We start from the raw sequence: 27,847 nt of genomic DNA, 5'->3' as shown, positions 1-27,847 counted from the left end.
GTAACGGTTGGATTTTGTGTGGAGGCTATATATACCCCTCCACCTCCTCTTCATTCGTGGAGAGAGCCATCAGAACACATACACAATTCCAACTCATATGTTCTGAGAGAGAACCACCTACTCATGTGTTGAGACCAAGATATTCCATTCCTACCATATGAATCTTGATCTCTAGCCTTCCCCAAGTTGCTTTCCACTCAAACCTTCTTTCCATCAGATCCAAATCCTATGAGAGAGAGTTGAGTGTTGGGGAGACTATCATTTGAAGCACAAGAGCAAGGAGTTCATCATAAACACACCATTTGTTACTTCTTGGAGAGTGGTGTCTCCTAGATTGGCTAGGTGTCACTTGGGAGCCTCCGACAAGATTGTGGAGTTGAACCAAGGAGTTTGTAAGGGCAAGGACATTGCCTACTTCGTGAAGATCTACCGCTAGTGAGGCAAGTCCTTCGTGGGCGATGGCCATGGTGGGATAGACAAGGTTACTACTTCGTGGACCCTTCATGGGTGGAGCCCTCCGTGGACTCGCGCAACCGTTACCCTTCGTGGGTTGAAGTCGCCATCAACGTGGATGTAGGATAGCACCACCTATCCGAACCATGGGAAAACATCCATGTCTCCAATTGCATTTGACCAAACCCTTCCCTTTACATTCTTGCAAGTTACATGCTTTACTTTCCGCTGCTAATATACTCTTTGCATGCTTGCTTGAATTGTGTGATGATTGCTTGACTTGTCCTAAAATAGCTAAAATCTGCCAAGAACTAAAATTGGGAAAAGGTTAAGCTTTTATTTGGTCAAGTAGTCTAATCACCCCCCCCTCTAGACATACTTTCGATCCTACAAGTGGTATCAGAGCCTTGGTCTCCATTTTCTTTGATCTCCATAGCTTTTGGTGGTCATAGCCTTGGTTTCACAACCTAGGAGAGTATGGCGTCTAGCGAGGGAAATTATCACCGTAGAGGTCCTTACTTTGATGGTACTAATTTTGCTAGTTGGAAGCATAAAATGAAAATGCATATTCTTGGACATAACCCCGCCGTTTGGGCTATTGTGTGTGTTGGTTTGCAAGGTGACTTCTTTGATGGGAAAGAACCAAACCATGAAGCTACCGCGGATGAGTTGAAGATGTTGCAATACAATTCTCAAGCTTGTGATATTCTCTTCAACGGATTGTGCCCCGAAGAATTCAACAAAATCAGCCGGCTTGAGAATGCAAAGGAAATTTGGGACACTTTGATTGATATGCATGAAGGTACCGACTCTGTCAAGGAATCCAAGTTGGACGTGCTTCAAAGTCAACTTGACAAGTTAAAAATGAAGGATGGTGAAGGTGTCGCTGAAATGTACTCTAGGCTTGCTCTCATCACAAATGAGATTGCCGGTTTAGGAAGTGAAGAGATGACCGATAGATTCATCATCAAGAAGATTCTAAGAGCCTTGGATGGAAAATATGATACCGTATGCACATTGATCCAAATGATGCCCAATTACAAAGATCTCAAGCCAACGGAAGTGATTAGAAGAATTGTTGCTCATGAGATGTCACTTAAGGATAAAGAGGAACTTCACAACAAATCAAGTGGTGCCTACAAAGCCTCATGTGAAGCCCCTACATCATCAAGTGAGAAACAAAAATTCAATGAAGAATTGAGCTTAATGGTGAAGAACTTCAACAAGTTCTACAAGAGTAGAAGCAAAGATAGAAGCTTCAAGTCAAGGTCCTACAATGACAAAAGATCTTCTAGTCAAGAGCGAAACTGCTACAATTGTGGAAGACCCAGACACTATTCCAATGAGTGTACGGCTCCCTACAAGAGAAGAGAAGATTCTCCAAAAAGAAGAAGCAAAGAATCACCACCAAGAGAGAGAAGGAGTAGAGATGATCGTTATGAACGAAGATACTCACGGAGAAGCAAGGATTCGGAAAGGAAGGAAAAATCATCAAGGAGCTACACAAAAGGAAGACATCAAGCTCATGTTGGTGAATGGGTATCCGGCTCCGACTCCGACAGCCACTCCGAGAGAAGTTATCACTCCGACTCCGAAGATACTCAAGATGAAGGTGTTGCCGGTCTAGCACTTGTGTCAACCAACTCCTACGACATATTTGACTCACCAAATGAAGGAATTAGAAGATGCTTAATGGCCAAAGGTCCTAAGGTAACACACCCCGAGTATGTTGATTTTATTAGTGATGAAGATGACTTATTAGGTGATGATGATTTGCTTGTTGACAACTCTAGTGATGAATACTATGATGAAACGTCAATTAATCATGCTAATCAAGATAAAACGAATGACAATGATAAGGAGAAGACTGAGGCTCTAACTAAAGAACTAAACACTCTTAAGTTAGCTCATGAAACTATCTTCGAAGATCATCGAGAACTTTTAAGAGCTCATGAGAAATTACGCTTTGAAAAGCTCAATCTTGAGCAAGAGCATGAGTTTTTAAAAGCAATCAATGATGATCTCCGCAAGAAAAGTTCTTCTTACATTGCCAAGCGTTTACTCTTATCCACTTACATGCCTCAAGTCAAGTCTAGTAACAAGAACAAGAAAGATTCTTCCTCTAGTAGTAACAATGATCATGCTAAATCCAATATTGTTGCTTCTAGTAGTTCTCTTGATTCCACTAATGATTCTCTTAGCCAAGTTACACTTGAGCAAGAAAATAGCTTATTGAAGGGAATTATAGAGAAAGGAGTGTACAGAAGCCTTGCCGGGAGTAAGCAATTTGAGGAAATTGTGCGCAAGCAAGGAATGCACCGGAAGAATCAAGGTGTTGGTTTTGAACGAAAGTTCAATGCCAATGGAGTTGAGTGGGAAGAAGATCAATACCCCAAGACAAAGTTTGTCCCTCAACAAGAGAAGTATGATACTTCCTTCAAGGGGACACAAGCTCAAGATGATCTTCCACCACAAGACTACAAGCAAAAAAGGCAAGGACAAGCTTCAAGAGGAAATTGATGCATTTGAAGAAGCTCCTAAGACCTTAGTCAAGTGGATTCCTGTCGGGGTAAATAGCTATGGGTAGCCCAGCCGGCTTCCCCTAGCCCCTCAGAAAAAATCATGAGCCCATCCGGCTCATAAGAAGACTCAAGACTTGGGCCGCCTCCCCCCAGCCGGCTACCTTCCTGGCCGGCTTCGGGGGCGGCCCGCCTTTTTCACCCTCCTGGAGAAGGCTGCGGAGGGCCGGCTACGGCAAGGCCGGCTACGGCGGGGCCGGCTACGGCAGGGCTGGCTACTGCTAAGCCGCCTCCCATACAGCAGTCAACGCCGTACCCGCGATGTACGCGTCCATTCTGCGATGATGAAGCGGGGCGTGGCTACAGTCGAGCCTGCCACTCCCAAAACCCGGAGCACGCCTGGTACAGCGTGTCGTGCGGGCAGCAGCGGCCCGCCCGGCGCGGCACTGTAGCCACGGCGGCTCTGGCGCCGTCCACTACGGGTCACCAGCGTGGCCCCCGAGGCGGTGGGCCCCTTCGGGCAGAGAGATGCCGAAGGCGGCCGCACCCCCTCTCAAGCCGGCAAGACAGAGGGCCGGCTTCACGTAGCCGGCCTGCCGCCCTCCTCGAAGGAGACGCCCATTAAGGAGACAAGATGCGGCGGGGCTACAGTAATCGCCCGCCAGGGCGGCGTTACTGTAGCCACGCTTACCCCGACCAAGCCTGCGTCAACGACATGGAGAAACAGTAACCAGCTGCCGACCAGGCCCTGGCCAGTGGGGCCGGCTTGTCGACCCAGGAGCCGGCAGCCAGCGGGACCCACCAGCCGGCGGACCCCAGAAGCCGGCGAGCATAGTCACAGACAGCTGGGCCCCGCGCCCAGTCGGATTACCATTGTACCCCCGGGGGGTAGGCCTATATAAACCCCCCGGTGCACCCATGCAAAGGGGAGAACTCTCATTTTCTAGACCTAGACACATACAAGGAGAGGGAGCAGGCTGAGCCGAGCCCTTCTTCCTCCTTCCACCCAAAACAGCTCAAGGAGCATTGTAGCTACTTGTCCACATAGTAACCATGCGAAGACCCCGCAGAGCAGCAGTAGGGGTATTATCTCCCCGGAGAGCCCTGAAGCTGGGTAAGATCCGCCGGCGTGCATGTCTTCGCCTCATCCCGCTTCCAGGCACCGGCGACATTCTATTGGCCCCCGCAATGATAAGCCACCCGTTGGCATATGTCGCTCCTACCACCCGACAATTCCCAAGACCACTTCAAGTTCCACTTCATCAAGTACGACTACAACTCCAAGGATTCCCATCAAGATGGTGTGGATCCAAAAGAAGAAGAACTAGAGAGTTCTTGAGGGTGACTCCGCCAACATACTTCACTCTTATCATTTTGGCAAGAACAAGTGCAATCAACTTCAACATCTTGCACTAGTTCAAGGAGTCACAAACCCTCTTGTTGGTAAGACAAGGGACAAGGTAACCTAAATTTTTTCATGGACATCATCTTGTGTGTGCATCACTCTATGTTTATGGATATCCTTGTTTGTTCCTTGTGGGACTAACCCATGTAGGTATTGAAAGTGCAATTCACTCAAATGGATAGCTCCAAGTGATCTACATCAACATTGAGCATCCACATCTTCAACATCTACATGAAGTCATCATCGACAAAACCCAAGGTTAGTTCATCCCTCTTAGGGGGGATATCACATCTAGGGGGAGCTTTACTCTAAGACTTGAGCTAAAGCAACTCTAAAGATGTGAACACAACAATGCTTTATGTAAAAGTGGTAACCCCACTTGAGCTTAAACGATGAGTATGACCTATGATCAAGTGTTCTCACTTGACTCCTAAGTCAATATACTCATATATAGATGACCTTGTCATCGCAAATTGCTTGATAGATGCTAGAATTGGTTGTGCATGCCTTGTCACATATTTCATTTGCCATCTTATTGTGTGAGCATGCTGGTTGCATATTTTACTCATTCGAGGACATCCACTTGTTGTTTTGATTGTTTGGTTTTATTTCCTTTTGCCAAGTGGATGGACAAGAATGCCTAAGAACCTCCTCTAGCTATCTATGCTTTTCTCGTCTCAAACTCTATTCATGCTACATCACAAAATTTGATCAAGTCAGATTCGAACCACTCTGTGTGAGGAGCGCTCGGAGTCCCCGATTCGTCATAGACTTAAACTTCCAAAACCTCTTTATGATTCTCGGTCTGACCGATACCCTACTTTCGGTCCTACCGAGATCATTAAGTTGATCTAGGTTTTCGATCTCGGTGCAACCGATTTGAACCATTCGGTCACACCGAGTTGCAACAACTGTATACAGTTTTGCATCTCGGTGCCACCGAGTTGTTCCACTCGGTCACACCGACAGGGTCGGGCTATATATAGTCACGGGCAAAAATTTGGAAATTTCTCCGAACCCCTTCGCCCGCGCGATAGCCTGCTCTGCCAACTTGGTCTCCGGATCGTCTCCTCGCCGCCAGCCGCCTCCAGTCGCTGGTCTCCGTCGCCGTCAACGGAAATTCAACCCCGCCGTTGCCGCCGTAGCGAGTCTCCGCCGAACTAGGGTATGGACTCGATCTTTGTGCTATTCCCCAATCCGATTCTTAGCACATTGTGATCATCATGATTCTTGCCACGTTTGTTAAACTTCTATCCAGTCAATGAACTCGTAGATTAGGTTTAATTCGAAAATTTTAGGGTTAGGTTTCCGCCGAAACCATCTCGGACCCACCGAGTTGAAAAACTCGGTCCCACCGATTTGGCTTATGCCATTGCACAAGTGAGACTCGGTCTGACCGAGAATTACTTATCGGTGTGACCGATTTTGGAACTCTGTGAAACCCTAGCAGTCTCGGTGCCACCGAACTGTGACTCGGTCTGACCGAGTTCACTAGTTTAGGTGCCAAAACTGCTTCGGTATCACCGAGTTTAGAAATCGGTAGATCCGAGATGCTTTCAGTGGGAAACTAAAACTAAGTTTTTGAATTATTCTTTTGCAAAAATCTCTGCATTTTGTGATGCTCATCCACTCTATCTCATCTATAACCTATTCACAGGGTCAGCAGTCAGAGTTTGCATCATGTCAGACCAAAGTGATAGCCAGAACTTGTCAGAGCAGCAAGTGCAGATGAGTGAGGGCACTAGTCCCTCAAGTTCCTCAGATGATGGCAGCAGGAGCACCCCTAGCAATCTGCCTAAAGCTGCCACAAGACAGAGAAAGAAGAGAACCTCAGACTCAGAAGATGAGGATTATGTGGCAGAAGAGGAAGCAACTTCCAAGAGAGTTGAGCCAGCACAGGGCATAAAACCAGGGATGAAGATCAAAAGGCCAGCAGGCAGGCAGCCTATGTCAAAGGCCAGAGCTTCAACTGAGAAGCCCACTCCCATTGAGCCAGTTGCTGCTGAAGGCAAGAAGAGGAAAGAAAGGGTGAAGAAAACTGTAGCCAGAGTGCTTGGCAAGGCTTCCATCATGGAAGATGAGGAGGAAGAAGAAGAGGTAGCTGCACCAGCACCTAAGGCACCCAAGCTGATGGGTGATGCCATAAGAACAGGGGCAGCTGCTTCCAAGGCCAAGCCAGCTCCAAAGCCAAAGCCAAAGAGGAACACAAGAAGCATCCCAGCTACTGAGAAGAACAAGGCCCCAGTGCCTGAAGCTGCAGAAGAAGAAGAAGAGAATGTTCTTAGAAATCTCAAGCCCAAGATCCCAGATCACAACGATGCTCATCCTGTGGCTGAGGATATGAAATTCAGGAGAGATTCAGGGCTCCGGAAGTGGAGAGAAGCAGACCCGTATGCTTCAAGGAGAAGGACTGCAGTTGACTACAGGTTTCACACCAAGGAGCAGCAAGACTTTTATGAGACAGTGCTGCTAGACAAGAAGCCAATTGTCTGTGATATGAGATGGGTTGATTGGCAATACATCAAGGACAACGAAGAGTACTACCCTGGAGTGCAGGACAGCTTCAAGGCATGTGGAGTAGAGGACTTTGTTGGGAAGAAGCTCACAAAGTGGAACGAGGAACTCATCATGCAGTTCTACTCCACAGCCCATTTCTATCCAGATGGCAGGATTGTATGGATGTCAGAGGGTACGAGGTACCAGTCTACAGTTGCTGAATGGGCTCAGCTGATTAATGCCCCAGAAGAGCATGAGGATGACTTGGACATTTATGCCAAGAAGAAGATGGACCACAACTCAATGTCAAACATGTACAAGGAGATTCCAAATGAAGCACTTGATACTTTCAAGTTTGGCTCAGTACACTATCTTCTGTCAGGGCTGCCAACCATCAATTGGATACTGAGGCACACCTTATTGCCCAAGTCTGGAGATCACAAGATGATCAGGGGCCACGCAATCAACTTGCTTCATATCTTTGACGTGCCACAGAAATTCAAAGTCATGAGCCTTATGATTGAAACAATCAAGAGGACAGCAGCAGACCAGAAGAGGAGCTGTGGATATGCCCCACAGATTCAGGAGCTCATCAACTCTAAGATGGGCACGGGCATATACTTATTGGACAAGGAACACCTGCCCATCCGTCCAGACTTTGAAGATAATCAAGTTGGTTATGACTGAGAATGAGCCATCATCTGCCCAAGCACAAGCCAAGAAGGAGAAGGCGAGGAAGGAGAAAGCTGCCAAGATGCCTACTCAAGAGGAGGCATCTGAATATTTCCTGAAAACCAAACAAGAGCAGCTTGGTTACTTGATTGCATCCACCCTGCGGATTGAGCAAGGACTAGCCACCCTAACTCAGAACCAGGCAAGCTTAGAGAGGATCATGGAACAAAGTTCTATGACTTGGATGTCAAAGTGACAGAGATTCAGACTGCAGTGGAGCAGCTCCAGGATGACATGCAGGAGAGGAGAGGCAAGACTACAACTGATGCCTTTGCCAGAGTGCCACGAGGTCCGAGGTCGTCTGCAGTGCCAGTTGCTGACCCCAGAGCCACCACGTCTGCACCAGCTACAGCCTCAGTTCCACCAGCTCCAGCGTCCACTTCAGCCTCGACTCCGACCACGTCTACAGAAGGCTTCGTCCTTGGAGTGCTCCGGACTCCACCACCACCTGAAGATCAAGCCTGAGTGTCGACTTAGCACTATGCATTTTCTAGGAACTTTTTGGTAACTTGTTGCCAAAGGGGGAGAAAATGTATAGATCATAGGCTTCGAGAGAGAGTGTTGCTTTTATTCTCTCTTGTTTTATTTGGTGGTTTTTCGAACTTTGTTTGCTTTTGTGTGAGATACTATGTCATTGCTCGTGAGACATTGATGATCATGTGTTTGATCATAAGCTACACTTAATGTTTGCTTAATATTATCATCTTATCTATCTTATGTGATCATTCACTATTCTTGGTGATGAGTGCATGTATTTCATTCTTATCATTTTAAGCGCTCCACCAAGATGTATGTGACATGGAAGAGTAACCCATGACTCTAACTCTTTGTGCATTTGCAGTCCAAAGCAAATTTTAAATATGCACAAATTTAGGGGGAGCTCTTACTTGTCACATACTTCTCAAAGCGACGATATATTTCATGCTTATTATCATTTGTCGAAGCTTTGATCTATATGTTGTCATCAATTACCAAAAAGGGGGAGATTGAAAGTGCAACTATCCCTAGGTGGTTTTGGTAATTCATAACAACATATAGCTCATTGAGCTAATGCTATTCCAAGATGACTATTTCAGGAAAGCTCAATGATTGGCATGGCATGGATGTGAAAGTGGAACCCTCAAAATGCTAAGGACAAAGGATTGGCTCAAGCTCAAAAGCTCAAGACTCTTCATTTTATATTTTAGTGATCCAAGATCACATTGAGTCTTTAGGAAAAGCCAATACTATCAAGGAGGGATGAGGTGTTGCTTAATGAGCCTCTTGCTTCATGTGCTTAGTGATATGCTCCAAAACCCTCAACTACTTTCCCATATCCACATATGACCTAAACCCTAAGCCAAACTCGGTCCTACCGATTCTTTCTATCCGGCGCCACCGAGTTTCACTTGTCATAAGCCACTGCCAAACCCTAGCAATTCGGTTCTACCGATAGGGATCTCGGTCTCACCGAGATGGGATTGCAAACTCTCTGTTTCCCTTTCGTAACTTTTCGGTCTCACCGAAAGAGCGAATCGGTCCCACCGAGATTGCAATGTAAACTCTCTGTTTCCCTTTTGTAACTTTTCGGTCTCACCGAAAGAGCAAATCGGTCCCACCGAGTTTGCCTGACCAACTCTCTGGTTAGCTTATTACCAAACTCGGTCTCACCGAGTTTGTGTAATCGGTCTCACCGAGATTACGTTATGCCCAAACCCTAACCATATCGGTCCTACCGAGTTGCATGTCAGTCCCACCGAAAATCTCTAACGGTCACTAGGTTTACCTTTTCGGTCCGACCGAGTTTGTTGATTCGGTCCCACCGAGATTGGAAAACTGTGTGTAACGGTTGGATTTTGTGTGGAGGCTATATATACCCCTCCACCTCCTCTTCATTCGTGGAGAGAGCCATCAGAACACATACACAATTCCAACTCATATGTTCTGAGAGAGAACCACCTACTCATGTGTTGAGACCAAGATATTCCATTCCTACCATATGAATCTTGATCTCTAGCCTTCCCCAAGTTGCTTTCCACTCAAATCTTCTTTCCACAAAATCCAAATCCTATGAGAGAGAGTTGAGTGTTGGGGAGACTATCATTTGAAGCACAAGAGCAAGGAGTTCATCATCAACACACCATTTGTTACTTCTTGGAGAGTGGTGTCTCCTAGATTGGCTAGGTGTCACTTGGGAGCCTCCGACAAGATTGTGGAGTTGAACCAAGGAGTTTGTAAGGGCAAGGAGATCGCCTACTTCGTGAAGATCTACCGCTAGTGAGGCAAGTCCTTCGTGGGCGATGGCCATGGTGGGATAGACAAGGTTGCTACTTCGTGGACCCTTCGTGGGTGGAGCCCTCCGTGGACTCGCGCGACCGTTACCCTTCGTGGGTTGAAGTCTCCATCAACGTGGATGTAGGATAGCACCACCTATCCGAACCACGGGAAAAACATCCGTGTCTCCAATTGCGTTTGAATTCTCCAAACCCTTCCCTTTACATTCTTGCAAGTTGCATGCTTTACTTTCCGCTGCCAATATACTCTTTGCATGCTTGCTTGAATTGTGTGATGATTGCTTGACTTGTCCTACAATAGCTAAAATCTGCCAAGAACTAAAATTGGGAAAAGGTTAAGCTTTTATTTGGTCAAGTAGTCTAATCACCCCCCCCCCCTCTAGACATACTTTCGATCCTACAAAATGCAGAAGTTGAACTTTGGGGTCCACCAACTCGGTCCCAGCGGTTACAGAGTGGCGGAGCCTATATGGGACAAGGAGGACGCGGAGCATGCCGAGCAAGGCCTACCGCCCCGCTTCGAGAAATACCGTGACAAGCAGACCATGAACTTTCTCAGGGCCCGGCATAAGGAGGACCCGGTAACAAAGGAGCTTACCACGGATCCGAAGACCAGGGCGCTTGAGCTTGTTCTGGTAAGAAATACACCCCCGCGTAATTAGCTCCATATGGTTGTATTCTAATTAATCCCCAATATTTCTAAATGGTTCACGTTCCTTCCGTAGGACAATGAAAGCAGTAGCGCGGGGTCGTCTCAGAGCTCCCCTTTCGACACCCCTTTAAATAGGGCGTTGAACGTAATGAAAACAAGGATAAGCTCAGTAAGCCGACGTCAGCTGGTCGTGTGGCCGGCAAAGGCTTGTCCACAAAATGGTCGTCATACTATACCATTGGTGGGCGAAAGGAGAAAAAGACCAGCTCGGAAAGCCAGTCGCGCGAGGTTGAAGCACTCAAGGCACAAGTGGCGCGGATTCCGGAGATTGTCTAGGAGCAAGTGCAACAACAACTGGGAACGACGCTCAACACCATGGTGCCTACGTTGATTCATGGGCTGACGACGTGGATTTCGGGCGACCAACAGGGGCCTCCCCCAGTTCCCAGCTTCACGGCTAGCAACTCACACAACGCGCAGGCGGCGCCATTGGTGTCTCCGGCGGCGCCATTGGTGTCTCCGACGGAGGCGGTATTCGTATCTCCGGCGCCGGCATGGGCATTGGAGCATAATGCACCCGGGTGTACGCCGGCCGGCACCTCGCCAGCAAGCGGCCCCTCCGTCAGTTGCACGCCCGCCGTTGGCGGTGCCTCGACATTAGCCGAGCTCGACGGCATCACGGTAACTAAGCCTCTCAGCCGATGACTTCATCTCCTTGCCTTTGACTGGGCATCCCTGACGCCCTACATGTTTTCGCAGGGCGCTGCCGACGTTCCTTGCACTCTCCTGCACTTCGTGGGCGGCAAGTTGGTCGATGTCGCCAAGGGCAGAATTGTTCAACCGGGCAACCCGGTGTTCCACGGCAATCCGATGCCACCCACAGTGTATAGGGTTGAAGTGGTTCGGGTGCTGCCAGGCTGCGACGAGCTGTTACCTCCGATTCGACCTGCTGGGGCCGACGAAGAAAATGAGATGACCCTCAGCGCCTGCGTAAGCTGGCCCCTGCTTTGGCCAAAGAGCCAGATTTTTTTGGGGGCGGGGGACACCACCCCACAGACAAGACCGACAGTCGTGCCGGTCCCAAGCCATGGCAAGAACGCCGCAACGCTACCGGACATGCCAGACATCCCTATGGCACAGGATCCGGACATGCATATGGCACAGGATCCGGACGACGACAACAACGACGGTACATTTACCAACGTCGATAAGTACTTTGCCGAACATGGGTACGGTGACGAGTTCTGCGGGCCTCCTTCTCAAGAACCCAACCAAGACGACCGCGATCTAGCTGGTACGGCGGAGAAACCCAATTGCAACAGGCGTCGTCTGGCGTTCAGTTCTCAGGAGACGCCTCCAGCTGCCGCCTTCACCGAGCCTCAGATAGCTGAGGTGCGAAATATTATCAGCCCCAACACACTCAAGAAGGCAGTCTGTAAGCAGAACTCGGTCCCATTACAACAGATCAAGAAGAAGGGACGGAAGCGAAAGGCTAAAAAGGGCGCCGGTGCGAGCCAGCCGGCACCGAGTACGATCCGTGCTCATGACAGGCCACCTTCACCTAAGGATATCTCGAGGAGGGTGCATGTGGCGGGTAGGGCGATGCTACCGACAAATATGCTCAAATGCTGCAACCGGTGCTATGCGAAATCTACATGACATTGTTCTTTATTTGGAGAAGCGGCGTCTCAGAGAGAATGATGTGGCATACCCGGTTTTCGTGGCCAAGGTGCCAGAGGGCAAGGGCTTTGTGGATGGCGCCATCGGGGGTACGATCATCATGTGGTTTGATGACATCTTTGCTATGTTTAACCTTCATCCGCTGCACTACACCTTCGTTCGGCTGTTTTCGCTGAGTATGGAGATGCTGATCATTAGAGACAAGACCCCGGACATCGTGATAGTCGACCCCTTCTACATGCGTGCCAAGCTCTTGGGCAGCGCTGGGGACCGCCAAGTCGCGAGTTCACACCTCAAAGGCGTCATTCTGGCAAACCCAGATAAGGATAACTTCCTCGTGTCTTACTTTCCCGAGTAAGTCATCCCTTAACCGCCCCGTAACATATGATTTCTTAGATTTTGATCGTTTTTTTCTAACATTCCGTGTTCTGTGCAGTGACACACATTGCACACTCATCCTCTTAAGCCCGAAATATTCCATGGCCACGTATTTCGACCCGAACCGTGACTCCAAGATAGACTACACAAATATCAAGAAAGTTCTTGATGATGTTCTCCCCGGCTACGCCAAATCTGGAGGCACCTTCACCAGGCTAGTTCGTAGGTACGGCAGGCACGTGTTCGCCCACAATACTAAGTTTTGCTGTGTCAAGCAGCCGCCTGATGGTCAGAAGGATGCCTACTACGCCCTCCATCACATGTGGGTGATCGTACGGGACCATCATCACCTTCTGCTACCAGATAATGTCAAAGATTGGGCCACGAGCTTGTCGGCAATCCAGGACGCGGACATCAGACAAGAATTCTTTCACATCCAGTCGGAGTTTGCGGAAATCATCCATCAAGATGTCCTTCATACCTCGGGGCAGTTCTACCTCAGATATCAACCGTCCAACAGTGAAATAGACACAACGCTACAAATGCAGGCTGACAACGCCCGCGATTTCATGACCATCACGACAGACGGCGGCTTCATCCACGCTCCGGTCCCATGAGTCGAGTCGAAAGTAGTGATGCTATGTGTAGTTCTGAAACATTGATTGGCTCATGTTGTAATTAAACTTTAATGAATTGTATGTCTCTTTGGTTTGGACAGTCGTTCAACTTACATGTAATCAATGCTATTTATTAGTAGGACCATGAATCGTGCTATTAATGTCTTGCTTTTCTCTTCCGATCCTTTTGTTGCATACTTATATATTGCTCATGTATTGTCTGTTGTTTGGCTTGTGCATAGAGATGCCGTCGTATGTCATGTACAAGGGTAAGGTTCCCGGAGTCTACGACGACTGGGAGGAGTGTCGGAGCACTACTAGGGAAAAGCCTATACATAGAATTTTACTAGTAGCACTGTACAAAATCAAGCGTTGCTGCTACTTAGTAGCAGCGCGCGTAAATAAACCGCGCTACTGCTATGACTTTAGCAGTAGCGCGTACTAGCGAAAAGCGCTGCTACTACGTTTGAACTAGGCGCACATGGCTAGCCCAACCTAGCAGTAGCGCGTATAATGGCCCAGCGCTACTGCTAATCTCCTTAGCTGCAGCGCGCTTATGTGTAAAGCGCTGCTGCTAACGGAAATAAAATAAAGTGAAAAACAAGTAGAAAAGTAAATGAAAATGAAAGAAATAGAAAAATGAGAAAGGGAAAAAATAAAATGTAAAGAAAAATAAAATAAAAAAGGGAAAAAAGGAGAAAAGAATAGCAGTAGCGGGTTCTGCAGAAAATCGCTATAGTTGCAGCGTGTATTCCAAAACGCACTGTAGCTAACGTAGCAGTAGCGCCCTTTCTGGAACGCGCTACTGGTACTTCTGACTTAACCACGCGCGCGGTTCGTCCTTCCCCACGGCCACTTCATCCCCCAAATCAACTCCACTCTCGCCGCCGCCGTTGCCCCTTGGCCGTCGCGCGCTCTCCTCACGCGGCCCCCGACCCCAGATTCAACGCCGGCCCCGCCCCTGACCTCAACGCCGCCCCGACCCCGACCTCAACGTCGCCCCGGACGCCGCCCCGGAGCCCCGACCACGACCTCGACGCCGCCTGCCCCTCCCTCGTCGTAGGAACCCGAGGTGAGCACGCCTGCTCCTCCCTCTCCCCTACCTCTGCCTAGGGTTTCTACCTCCATCAAATTAGTTAGGGTGGAAACGAATCGGATGCGAATGCGGCTGAAATGAGTTAGGGTTCATGTAAGGGTGGAAGCGAATCAAATTTCTAGGATGAATCATAAAACGAGTAAAATTTGACCACTTATTTCACTTTATAGTTGGATAATTGGAATATCCGCTACCACTTTCCACCCCTATAGGTTCATCAAATTAGATGGTAATTAGGGCAGTAGTTCTTAGGTACTAATTAGTTAGTAAGAACTAGGTACTAATTAGGTACTAGAATATTTTTATTTATAGTAAGTTTATTTTTAGTAAGAACTAGTTGAATTAATAGAACTAGTTAGTAAGAACTTGGTGCTATTTTTTTTAGTTAAAGCAATTTTCCCGCATCGACGTGGACGATGCCTATCCCGCATCCTCGTCGTCGAGTCGGCGGAGGACGACACCTGCTTGACCAGATGGGCCATGTCCGGGACTGGGCTCCGCCGGGGTGGTACTAGGAGGCGCTACCTACCGGGGGCGCAGGTTGGTGACGAGCCAGCCTGTCGTTGACCCAAACCTTCTTTGGTGGCGGTCGCGTGGGCCAGTGACGGTCCAGAGGCTCGAGGACTCCGCGGAGGTGGTGCATCACCGTGTCAGTGAGGAGGACGCGCATGTCCGTCGCTACTTGTTTGCGTTGGAGCATAGGTTCTCCAATACCTGGCAGGTTCTCCAGGGATCTCACTGGAGCTATGATCCCGTGATGGTTCCTTCTCTGTGGGTGTCCACCGCCCGCGCCGATACCCGTCGTGTGCTAGGGTTTCAATTGTACTAGTGATGTTATATGTATGACACTATTCGGGATGTATTAGTGATAATATTCGACGATGTACGTACGCATGAGATGATTTACTTTTGCTTATTGAATGCATGCTAATTTGAGTCTTATAAGATATTTTGAAATGTATATCTTGTGTTGCTCAATATCCAAGTGGCCAGTCATGTTTGCAGGTTACACCTCCGAGTGGCCTATGTTTTGCCGGAGTGTTGATTCATTTTCGTTCCGGCAAATTTCAGGCGCTCGATATATCGTATTTTAGCAAAGGTCATGCCGGATTTTTCTGTGAATTTTGGCATGACTTTTGCCAGAATATGTAGGAAATATCGAGTGCCCGGATTTGTGTGTTGAGTATCCTGGTAGTTGTCTTCTATTGATTTTCAATTAATGTTTTAACTATGAACATAGGAAATGTCTGACGACAAAAAGGATTTCGGTATTTGCAAATACTGCGAAGACGAGCGCGGCCTGTGTGACGGAATCTTCCTAGATGATGATAGGCGCTTCAGCATCAAGCTGGACGAGAACTTCGAAGTGGATACAGTAAGTCACAACGACAAGTCTTTTTTCGTAATTAAGCATGGCATCTGCTTCATTTGCTTCAACTTATATATTTTTTACTATTCTACTAGCATATCCCCTGCCATGCAAGAGTTTTTGTATTGGATGAGATAGGTTTCAGTCATACTATGGAGGTAAAGAAAGTTTATTTGAAGACCGAGCATGGTTAGATTTTCCACGCAAAATTATACAATTCAGACGACTACACCTATTTTGGATGCAAAACATGGCGAGCACTATGCAAGACTTATGCATTTCAGCCTGATATGGTTATCACCTTTGATATTCGTCCGGAAGATGATATTGAAGGTAATAGCGACATCTGGGTCGATGTGCAGACGCCTCCAGTTACACCAAAATGTAAGTTTCTCAACCATATTTATGTCTTTGATATTGTTTATTCAAAAATAGTTGATAACTAATTTGTATTGTCAGCTTATTTCGGTGCAAGCAAACATGTCCAGCGCTTGGTAGACAGGACCTACTACTGTCCCGGGGCTGAACTAAACTACGAGGAGCTAAGTCATTATGTTTCATGGCTTGAGGATCTTGATACCGTCAAGACAAATTTTCTTCCTGGACTTAGAAATCTTAGTACTGAAAACGTGCGACCAATAGTGTTCGTCATGAACTACGGTCACATCTATTTAGGAAGGATGGTAAGATTTTTACTATTTGTCCTCAGTGCATCTTTTCCATACATTATTTGTGAAGCTAAACTTCATTGCTAAGTATGTGACCATACGATATTCTTCAACAGGGACTCCCGATGAATGTTGTGCCTTATGGGATCGAGACTAAAGGTACCATGAGTATTATTAGCTTACGGCCAAGATATCCTACATGTTACTTTAGTGCATTCAAGATCAGTGATGAATGCTTAATAGTGCAAGACTAGACCAGATATGTGATGGGGGAGCGCAGACAAGTACTTGGGGGCAGCAAACAGATGTGCTACCCAAAATTAGGAGACAGGTTCATCTGCATGCTCCAACTTGATCAAGGAGGAGAGCTACACATGTTTTATGTTGTTTTACCTAAGAGAGAGCAGCAGGAGTGATTAGCTAGAAATGAGTTTGAGGATGATGATGTGCTACACTATTACTGTGATGATAAAATAGCTAGTGTTGGTGGTAATAACTGATGATTATTATTAGTTAGTGTTAGTGGTGATTAAATAAATATTGTTGGTGCTAATGATTATGATGATTAAATAGCTTGTGCTGGCGGATTAGATTCAAGTGGAGGCAACATGTGGTGCACATCGAAAGTACTACTAGTCCAAACTAGATCAAGTTTGGATTAGTAGTATACTTTTGACATGCACCACATATTGCCTCCACTTGAACCTAATCCACCTTCATTTGACACACTGTTATGGACATAATGATGTAAACCTCACAACTGGTATTGTACCAATATTTGTACGATGGCGCATAAATACACTAAAAATAAAAAAATAAAAAACAATACTAGTAGCGATGGAAAGAAAACACGTTGCCAGTAGTTACATTAGCAGCAGCGTGGGAGTGAACAAGCGCTGCAGCTATTTGTCCTAGCAGTAGCGCGTGTGCCACGCGTTACTGCTAAGCAATAGCTGTGGCGCCTTATTAGTAGCGCGCCTACCCGCGCTACTAGTGAGCACAAAACCAGCGCTACTGCTAGGGTTTTCCCTAGTAGTGGAGACAGGTTCACCGTTTCAGCGGTAACAATTACAAAGGGTACACCATTAGGGCGGAGGCGGAATCTAGATACGCCCGCTATCTAGCGGAGAGAGAGGAGGGGGCGTTGGAGGAACCGGATGAAGACCGGTTTCATCACGATGATGCTCATCGTGATGACCGCAGCTCTCTTCTATGTGATGGTAGTTTAGATGATCGATATCGACTTGTAATGTGAAGACAAACTCGCTACCCGCGGTATCGAGACTTGTAATGTTCTATCTTTATTCGGTCTTTTGAATTCGGAGACTAATATGATGAATTGTATTCGGAGACTAATCTTCTATTGTCTTCGATGAATCTGCTGTTGCTGTGTGGTGCTATCTATATTCTGTCTAATAATATATTTTATAACCTGTGCAAAAATTAGAAAAGTAAAAAAACCTAATATTCATACTAATGGCAGATCATCTCAAAGTGCGCCATTAGTATGCCAAAGGATACTAATGGCGCATCACTACACAGTGCGCCATTAGTATGCCAAAGGATACTAATGACGCATCACCCCACAATGCGCCATTAGTATGCCAAAGCACATGGGTAAATATGCCCCCCTGGAAGGCATACTAATAGCGCATGTTGGTCTATACTAATGACGCACGGCGTGGTGCGCTATTAGTATATAATACTAGTGACATGATACTAGTGACGTACCAGTAGTGCGCCATTAGTAAGCAAAACTGATGCGCCACTAATATGCCTTTTTCTAGTAGTGAACACTAGGCGCCGGTCGACCGGTGCAAGCGGGCTCAAGAGCCGTATAATTGCCTTGCGCGCAAACCGTTCGATTCACCCGGATCCATCACTGTCATCAACCTCTCTACCAGCTGACGATGTAACGCTAGCTGGATTCTAGTGATGAGAGAGTCGAGGGCTCTTCCACACTGCTGGAGAAATCATCGGATGCATGTTGAGGACCATACCATAACTTCTATAATCTTCAAACCCATGGGAAATTATTCGTTCCCTACGGGTATTCTCCTGAAATCCAAGGGAAACAACGATTTCCCCATCACTCTAGGGCATTGCCCCTAGAGTATACAATAGGGAAATCTTATCCACTAGGGTTTTGTAGTGAAAATCCATAGCTAGACACGATCATATCTAAAAATAAAATAAAACAGCAAAAAATCTAAAAATTCTATACATCAAACATGAACAAGTTTTCTGTGTGCGTGCAAAGTTTCATGGCAATGTGACATGGGAGGAGCTCGGGACAGAAAAAACAAAATTAGTGCTCAAATAAAAAAAATGAACCTTTCTCAATACTCTGTTTTTTTCCTGAGCTCCTATGATGTCATATCGCCACCAGTTTTTGCATACACCTAGAAAGCTTGTGCAACTTTTGTGCCAAAAATTTCGAAATGTTTATTTTTTTTCTATTTCTTTTGATTTTACTGTTCATCAGCAAAATCAAATGCTCCCCGGCACCAAATGTCGTCCTCGGTTTTTAGCCTTTTCCTTGGGGTATCTGGCCACAAAAATTGCCAATATAGCCCGTATTTAAAATACAATTTTTGACAGTGCAGAAGATTTTCTTCTACATATATAACACATTCAAATTTTTTTCATTACAAATATAAGTTCATACGTAGCGTAGACAAAAAAGACAAATACATACATGAGAATGGGCCAACTTTTTTTGTTGTTGGGCCAGGATCTTTTTTCATAGCTCACAAATCATAATATTTTTTAACAAAAAATTACAAATTCGTCGAGAATATGTAGTATGACTTTTCACAGGATTTTTTTATTTTTTAAAAACTTGGAAATATCATTTGACAATTGTTTTTGAAATAACAGGCTACAAGTAGCCCGTCCTACACAAGTTCACTCTCTATCTGGCCATGGCTACTTGCAGTGCTGCTTCCGGTCACTGCTTCGAGCAATATTCCGATGTAGATCTATGAATTCTTTTCAAACAGTTTTGCACTCTAAATGTTAAATAAAAGTATTGAACATTTTGTGGGGGTTGGATATGCTACAGCTTGACTGTTTGTCAAATAAAAAAGGCATAATTTGTGATGCTTTTGGGTGAAAATTGGGTGTGTTCATGACTTCATGTCATAACAGTACCCACAGCTACTATTCTTTGCTAACAGTTTCAAAAAAAACTTCAGAAGCCCTCAACTCAATGTGCCGCAGATGGAATAGCTTTCTTCCTCAAACAATCACTGAATTAGTCCTGACAAGTCAACTCATCTACCCGCAAAAAAAAAACTCATCTGAATCTGTCCAAGGGCGCAGATCCGTGAAGCACCTTAGCTTTTGGACTAGTGATAAATAGCTGCTGACAATATGGGAGCAAGAGAGAGAGAGAGAGAGAGAGAGAGAGAGATAAATCTCCTTATCTCCTATCCACGTCTGCTGTACTCCATCAGTAAAAGATACCGTCAGGGACATAAACATGCATCAAAGCTACAAATAAGGCATGTTTATCGATGTATCGCATATTCTCGCTTCACTTTGTTCTCCTGATGAGCTTCTGAGCAAGGTCTTTGAGTGCTTGCCTCGAGATCAGCGCAACTCTGTCCCCAACCTCAGGAAGCGCATCGATTGCGCGTGCTGCCAGTTTCACGTGTCCAGTAGCAAACAACCTTGTCCTCTCGATTCCCTGGCTTTTCGCAAGGTATTCGAGGGCCTGAAATGTAAAAGTGAGCACTCCTGGCATTGATCATTTCACAGACAAATGTCTTCATTATATTACTTGGAAGAAAAAACAGAGGAGTTTTAACACTGACAGTAGCAACATCTGAAGGGTCATCGAATCCACGCTCTACACTCTCACGTAGTTCAGGGAACTCTTCCATTGCGAACAACAGAGGAGCGGTCACGATTCCCTGTAAATGTAAAGGCATATTCATATCTGGAAAAGCAACATCCTCAAAAGGACATTCAAAATTCGAAACTCGACAAGATGGCGGTTTTGTTGTGCTAACTAAACCATAATGCTTTGAGGAACACCAACAAAACAACTCAAGACATATGCTTCCATGAGCCCACTCTAGTCATAACATGATAGCTCTCAGGTCGAACAATCACTCAGCAATAGAAAGTTAAACAACTTTCAGTGTGGAAGTGGCCAAGAGAAATGCTATTACTTGATGGGTATCAGACAAGGAGCCTTTGCCTAGTGAAGCGGATGTGCCCGTGAAATCAAGGATGTCGTCGATCAGCTGATATGCTATACCCTGCCAGAGTGGCAGGGGATAGCAGAACATAGGTTGAGTTAGTAGCTCATGGTTAGCAAGCAGGATAAAGTATTCCGGGCACCAAAAATTCAACTAACCAAGTGCCTGCCATACTGATAAGCAAGGGCTGCAACCTCTGCTGTTTGGCCAGCGATAACTGCAACGGCTTTGCAGCTATTTGAAATCAATGCAGCTGTCTTGTAGTATGTCTTCTGCAAATAGTAATCCATGCTGTGCGTGCATGGTGAACAAGACGACAGGTGTCAAATTAAGTAAAAGACCAGATATGAGTGTTGGATGAACCCAGCTTACACTCCTTTCTTCCTTTTTCTTGGTTTCGTTGGATAAGAGGACCATATAATTTGCTAATCCTGAACTTCTACCATATATACTTCTTTTAACAAAATTTATAAAAATACGCTGTCAGGAAGAAATTCCTACAGTTACCTCCAAAAAGATGCGTATAGATATTACTGTAAAGGAGTTAGCCACATCAATCATATTGACGTTTGGCGTTGATGAGTAGCATTCTCGTTCTCACTTTCTGTGTGCTTTGTCACTAGTAAAAACAGTACTTCCGGGATATTTATGCTAGAAAATGAATAGAATTGAATTGGATGTCTACCTGCAGCGTTGTGCTGGAGTTATGGCCATCTGCATCAGCTCACCCGTCACAAGGCTATTTAGAGCTGTTGCTAGTAAAGATACAACCTGCAGCAAAAAAAGGGAAAAAATAGAGAGATGAAGAAACATCATGGGTATCTTATGCTATGAAGCTTTGAAATATCCACTGTAAAAAAGAACTGATTAAGTCTTGAAAGAAGTGGAGAAAGTTGCAGGGTGGCATGAGACGTGACATGCTAAAAATAAACATTTTTTCCCTTTGTGGATGATTTTTGTGTGGGACTTTGCGGATGTTCTTGATAGCATTAGCATTCAAGGTTCACTTTATCCTATCTAAAACCATCAACAGAATAAAATAAGGAATTATTGAGCTATATCAAAAAACGGATAAGCATCACACCTCAGTATTGCCAAGAGACCCGGCAGCAGAAAATGCCCTGAAAAGTAGGAAATCACCGGCCAATACCGCAAGCTGCAAGATAGCATCAGTTTTCCAAATGAGAACTCAATATAATTTGAGTTGGACGACCAAGCTGATAGGCTGACTCGGTATTGCTCAAATTGTTTGTTTTTGAAGCAGAGTCTGTATTTATGAACATTTGCTGAACAGAGGTCTGCTTGCATATGTATGACTACAAGAGATCTCTGCAATATTTTTGTATTCTGAGAACTGCTAGATAGCTAAAATGAAGTAGCCTTATCAAATTGAATTTCCACCTGCTTACTCGGCCATAATAAATCAACTACTTTTAACATTATTGTTTTCAGATATCTTACTCCATTCAACAATAGCAAATAGTAACATATTTATTGCCATATCATTCCCTCTCTCTAAAAGGTGAATGGAATGCGCATTGGAATATCTATAGACCATACGGTCAGTATGACAATTTGTAGCAGACAAATTGCACGATCTATAGAGTAGAGTGACAAATGCAATGAATGGTAGAGGATTTTCTTGTATCCTGCAGCTCCGTAGCAACGCACGGGCGCCTTGCAGTATATATAAAATGTTCGGTTACCTTGTTTCCCACTGCAGAGTTCAGGGAATCCATACCACGTCTGGTATCAGCAACATCCAGAACATCATCATGGATAAGGCTTGCTACCTAAGATGTGAAAGAAGAAGACAAGTCACTGAAATAAATAATCCTGTTATCTTATAGAGAGCTCAAGGAAATAAGAAAGGATTATGATGTGTACATGAATCATTTCAGTTATCTCAGCAATGCGCATCTGTCTTGCACGAAGCTCGTTCCTTGAACCAACAATGGAGTCAGGAGTGTCTGTTCGTATAGCCGAGGCCATCAATAGTAGAACCTGACACGCCGATTCTCAATAACTTACGTTGATGTGGTAAGAACAGGTACATTACATATACTGAAGTGTCTAAGAAATCAACAACACGTGTCTTGAAGTAATGACAGGATATTCAGTACCACCCCTGAAGTCTGGACTTACAGTGGGGCATGTTCTTTTCCCTTCAGCTCCAGCTCTGAAGAAGTATCCAGCTGCTGATGTCAATTCAGGTACCTGCAACAAAAAATATATGTTGGAGATACAACGTTAACAAAGCCACAAAGCGCACAGCGCGCACTGTGTAATTCAGGATAGGGGTGCAGTTTAGAGCATGCACCTCCGATACCACCGTCGAACGCAGTCTGTTCGAGATTTCCGACACTTCATCTTTAACCAGTGCAAAGGGATCCAGCATCTCCTCTTATACAGAAAAAGAAGAGGTTTCTGTCAGGAGAACAGAGTTTTGTGCAAATATGCATGAACTGTCTTCATAATAATGCTCAATAGGATCAAAATCTTTCATATTTCAAGCCAAGAGATTATCTCCACTCTACCTTAGCTGTTGACCCTGCTCCTCCATAAGTCTGACGCCTGGTGCTGTCAGAATAACACCAACTTGAAAGGAACCTTTCTCTGACATTCTGTGAAGCAAGAAGGCGATTTCAGCGCATTACTCTGTACACGAATTTACTGGTTTTTGTGACGCCTAGAAACATTATTACAGTAGACCTGCACGCATACATGTGAGTGGATCCAAGCAGGGAATCAAAGTACATTGTGAAGAAAACGAATCACTGGTTAACAGCAGCCCTATCTAAGCCACAGAAATGACAAATTCTGGAGGCATAGTTTCGGGATAATAACTGGCTTACTCTTCACATTAAAAAAGCATAGCGCTAGCCGCTAGGTAGCAACGGCAATTGCAGATCCAGATCGTCCAGCATGATGAACAGATCAAAGGTTGACCAAATCATGAGCTATGAGGAGCAGTATCGTCTCACCTCTGGCCTTGGGTAAACGGGGGAAGAAGTGGAGGTTGACCGCAGGAGGCCGGCGACGAGAAGACGCCTCGGCAGCATCACGGCAGCAAGCTTGGGGCACCGCCGCCGTCGAGATTCGTTGCCCGGAGCTGGACTGGCGGAGCGGATTGGTCTGAGGTAGATGAGCCAGTGGCAATTTTAGAAAGGAAGAAGAAAAAAAAAGGGAGCGAGCGAAGTGCGGTCTCGTCGTTTTCTTGCCTCCGATAGGAAGCGTTTTTGAGTTAATTACACTTTTGATGCATAAACTTGCATCTGATGTACAAATTAATACATAAAGTTGAAAAATGAGACAAAACAATCCTATAACTTATGTTTCGGAAACATTTTAGTACATCTCCGTCCGTTGCCGTTTACTCCCCGTTAAGTCTGCATGCAAGCTGACTCACACATGATAACTGCGTATTGGGCCTACCTGTCAGTGGTGAAGAAATAAATAGAAATATAGGAAAAAAAATCACGGCAACAAGATTCGAACTCCACACGCTTAAGGAGCGGGCCAGACGGCCAGTGCACGACTACTACTTTCTCTTACAGTTTGAAGATAGGCAACCACTTTTATATGGCTAGTAAACAATTGATCTGAATCCAAATAGACCCTGGACAAGGGTTTGGACAAGTTTTCTTCTCCTTTTCGATATTATTCCGGGAGGGATCTGAAACCGGTTTAAAAAAACTCAGAATTTCTGGTATTTTTTTGTTCAAAAATTTCAAACGAATTATGAATTTGATTTTTTTTAGTGTAGACATATATTCTCTTTTTAATCCCAAATATGACAAATTATGTCTCCGCTTGTAGTGGTCAGCTTGACTTGTTTCAATTAGAGGGATGCGGGTTTAACGCCGCATCCATTTGTTTTTTAAGGTCCTTTTTTTGCCGCCAATTTAAAAGCTCCAGTTGTATGACCTTTTTCCGGTTCAAAAAGGACCTTTTTAGCATTATATTCAACACTCTTTTTAAAAATATTTTAAATAGTCAATATAAAAGCTCGGATATTATAAAATAGAGCTTGTATGCATACATTTTCATATAACAACATTCTTTCAAGTGATAAGGTGAATAAACCATCTTGCAAAAACTGAACCTTTTTACCATTATATTCAATACTTTAATTTTTTTCTGGACAAGATGCCTTAGCGATGCCTTGAATCCGCACCCCTCTCTGATTAAAACAAGTCAAGCCAACCAGTACAACATGAGACCTAGTTTTTCATATTTGGGGTTAAAAAGGGAATATTTGTTTACACACAAAAATCAAATTCGGTATTCATTTGAAAATTTTGAACAGAAAAATACCAGAAATTCCTAGTTTTTCGGAAACCGGTTTTCAGGTCCCTCCTGGAATTAAATCAAAAAGGAGAAAAAAATATCATGTTCAAACTCTTGTGCAGCCTCTATTTTGACTTTAAATCAATTATTTTCTAGTCATATAAAAGAGATTGTCTATCTACAATAGTAACATAGAGTAGCAGTGGTGTAGCTGTGCGGTGGCTCCCTATCGTGAATGTCTGAGTGTTGAGTTCGAATCCTGATGCCGTGTAATACTTTTTGTGTGACTGCGAGTGAGGTTGCATGCAGATTTAACGGAGAGTAAACGGCAATGGACGGAAATGTATTAAAATGTACCTGAAACACAAGAAGTAGGGTCAATCTGTATCATTTTTCAAGTTTATGTATGAAACTGTGTATCGAGTGCAAGTTTATATATCAAAATTGTAATTAACTCAAGCGTTTTTGGTTGATGCTAGGCGCCCGTCGGCCGGCTGCCCTCGCAATCAAGACAATCTCAGTCGTTAGATTTTTTTTAGGAAACAGTAGGACTCTGCTCCATATTTTTTATTGATTTCAAATAAATGTTACTTCCTCCGTTCGTAAATATAGATGTATATAAATGTATTTTAGAGTATAGATTTACTTATTTTGCCTCGTATGTAGCCCACAGTAAAATCTCTATAAAAATTTATATTTAAGAACAGAGGGGAGTACATGGAAATGTTCAAAGGAGAAAATAAGAGCTACACAAGCAAACGAAAAAGGTAAAGAAAAAGAACAAATGCGGAAAATACAATAGTTACAACAAAGCTGTCTAAAGTCCTATCTGAAAGCCTGAACCCAGTTTACGAGACAGCCAGCTCCTTTAGAGCATCTCTAGCAGACCCCGTATAAAGCCGCGACTCGCAAAATAATCGCTAAAATGCGGGCCGGCGCGGAAAATCCTGCCCGGCTAGACACAATAAACGCGCCCGACCCGTAATTTTTTTTTTGCGAGGTGTGGCAAAAGATCTCTCTCAACCTTTAAATTCACGGGGTGGGAGGCTGACCCAAGCTTGGCCCCTATCCGCAGCAAGATTTGGCGCGAGGGAAATTTCCACACGGCCGTTCCCGCTCCCCCACCCCTCCGCCGCCATTGCCCCCGCCACGGCCCGCTCTGGTGCATCTTTCCCGACAGTTCTTCACCGCCATGGAAGCCTCCCAGCCCTCCACCGTCACCGTTGAGGTCGCACACGTGCAGTCCCCTCCGGCGGATCTCGTCACCAGCCATGTTGCCCCCGCCGTCACTCACTACAAGAAATATGTCAACTTATGACCTTCTGTCAGTGACCCTCGAAGAATTGGTCATAAATTTATGACCATTTTAGACCAATTGGTCAAAAGCTGTTCAGGGGCATTCAAACCCTAAACCATTGCGACCATTTGGTCAGACAATGGTCGTAATTTCCTTACACGAAATGGTCACAAAGCAAACAGTGCTAGTCCGCTGCCTTATTTCTAGTTATTAATGACCAATATAGATGGTCATAGCCTTGTAGATTGTGGTGGGTTGTGATGACTAGGCGCCATCTCATCAGTTTTGCCTATGTGTCATGTCCATGTGGCAGTTTTTGCCCTAGGTTGTGAAGCAAGCTATATTTCTATCATTCCCAAAATTCCCAAAAAAATCTCATAAATTCTTTGGGTCATATCTTCATCAAATATGTAAAAATCCTTCCTTGCCTAGTTCAAAACTAATTCAACAATATTCATTTTCCTATTATGTTCACAACAACACTTTATGAAGGAAGTGCTATTTATATATTCTTGATTGACCTAGGAATTTTTGGGCACTCTTTCCTATCCAAATCATTACCGCATGACAAAATTCAGCTCCATTTGCCTAGCAAATCTTCCTTGGCAAATTTCCAAAGTTTTTGTCCACCTAGAAGTATTGTGAAGGAAGTATCTTTTTTATATCTCTAAATGACATGAAATTTATACAGTTTCTTCATATGCCCACATTATCACCCTCCTCCAAATTGCAACTCAGTCAAATCATCTATGTGAGCCCAGGTTCAATTTATATTTTATGGCCAAATTGGCACGTTGCAAAGCAAGTGTTATATAGACCCCTCCTATTACCCTCAAACTTTTCGGGCACTCTTCCATACCCAAATCATTGCCACATGATAATATTCAGCTCAATTTTCCTAGTAAATCTTTCTCGGAAAATTTTCAAAGTTTCTACCTCGAGAGAAGCTTTGTGAAGTAAGTACTAGCTAGGCTTACCCAAATGATCTGAAAATTGACCAGCGCATGACCATACCTAAGTAACTTACCTACACCAATTTTGAGCTCATTTCATTCATCCAATCTCTCTTACTAGTTTTCCCAAGTTTCTGTCCATAGAATAGCATTGTGAAGGAAGTACTACTTTGGCATCTCCAAATGGTATCAATTTTCTACAATGCTTTCCTATGCCCAAATAACCATCCTCAACAAAATTTCAGCTCAATCCATTCATTATTTTGAGCCCAGGTTCAACATTCATATTTTTGTCCAGCATGGTACTTTGCAAAGCAAGTACCACCTAGGATCCTCCTTTTGAGCTAAAAATTTGTGAAGACATTCTCCTTAGTATATGATCATCCTCAGCCAAAACTCACGCCCATTGGCCATGTGCATTTCCCGTACCGCTAATCAAACACTTGGCTGCTAATTCATGTTTGACCAACCTGGGGAGTGCCCAACCCACTAGACATCCCTAAGCCGCCCAGAACACATGGCAACATTACGGTCATGCAGTGACCGCGCGACGGGCATGCGAGTTTACGCGCTCTAGAGTTGGGGCCCTCGGCCACCGCCCAAACCTCGACGTATCGCCACCAAACCATGTATTTATGATTAAATAGGTCCTTATGTAACAAGAAATGATTTTTGGAAAAAATCAATAGCAAACTATGAGGCAGATGCAGTTCAAATTTGACCCGCTTCCAGCCGAATCGGCGGAAATTTGTCTTTTTCAC

The 27,847-nt window shown here is 44.9% G+C and overlaps 1 protein-coding gene across 2 annotated transcripts; it reads right to left on the bottom strand.

Annotated features, from left to right (window-relative positions):
* Window positions 1-19,558: 19,558 nt before the first annotated feature.
* Window positions 19,559-23,718, bottom strand: LOC123130188 (solanesyl-diphosphate synthase 1, mitochondrial). 2 transcript variants are annotated; one of them, XM_044550139.1, is made up of 12 exons: window positions 23,531-23,718; window positions 23,084-23,170; window positions 22,867-22,944; window positions 22,692-22,763; window positions 22,434-22,550; window positions 22,253-22,339; window positions 21,631-21,702; window positions 21,232-21,317; window positions 20,705-20,837; window positions 20,517-20,606; window positions 20,157-20,255; window positions 19,559-20,056 (listed from the first exon to the last, which is right to left on the bottom strand). In XM_044550139.1, exons 1-12 carry the CDS (start codon window positions 23,606-23,608, stop codon window positions 19,877-19,879), a joined length of 1,179 nt encoding a protein of 392 aa, XP_044406074.1. In that variant the 5' UTR covers window positions 23,609-23,718; the 3' UTR covers window positions 19,559-19,876. The 2 variants fall into 2 exon arrangements, with proteins under 2 accessions (XP_044406074.1, XP_044406075.1); XM_044550140.1 differs by having other exon boundaries at window positions 22,867-22,949; window positions 23,531-23,668.
* Between the last annotated feature and the right edge of the window lie 4,129 nt (window positions 23,719-27,847).

Source organism: Triticum aestivum, chromosome 6A, assembly GCF_018294505.1.
Source record: "Triticum aestivum cultivar Chinese Spring chromosome 6A, IWGSC CS RefSeq v2.1, whole genome shotgun sequence".
NCBI classification, from domain to species: Eukaryota; Viridiplantae; Streptophyta; class Magnoliopsida; order Poales; family Poaceae; genus Triticum; species Triticum aestivum.
The sequence above is the reverse complement of the archived record's forward strand: the minus strand, read 5'-3'. Positions and strand labels throughout refer to the sequence as shown.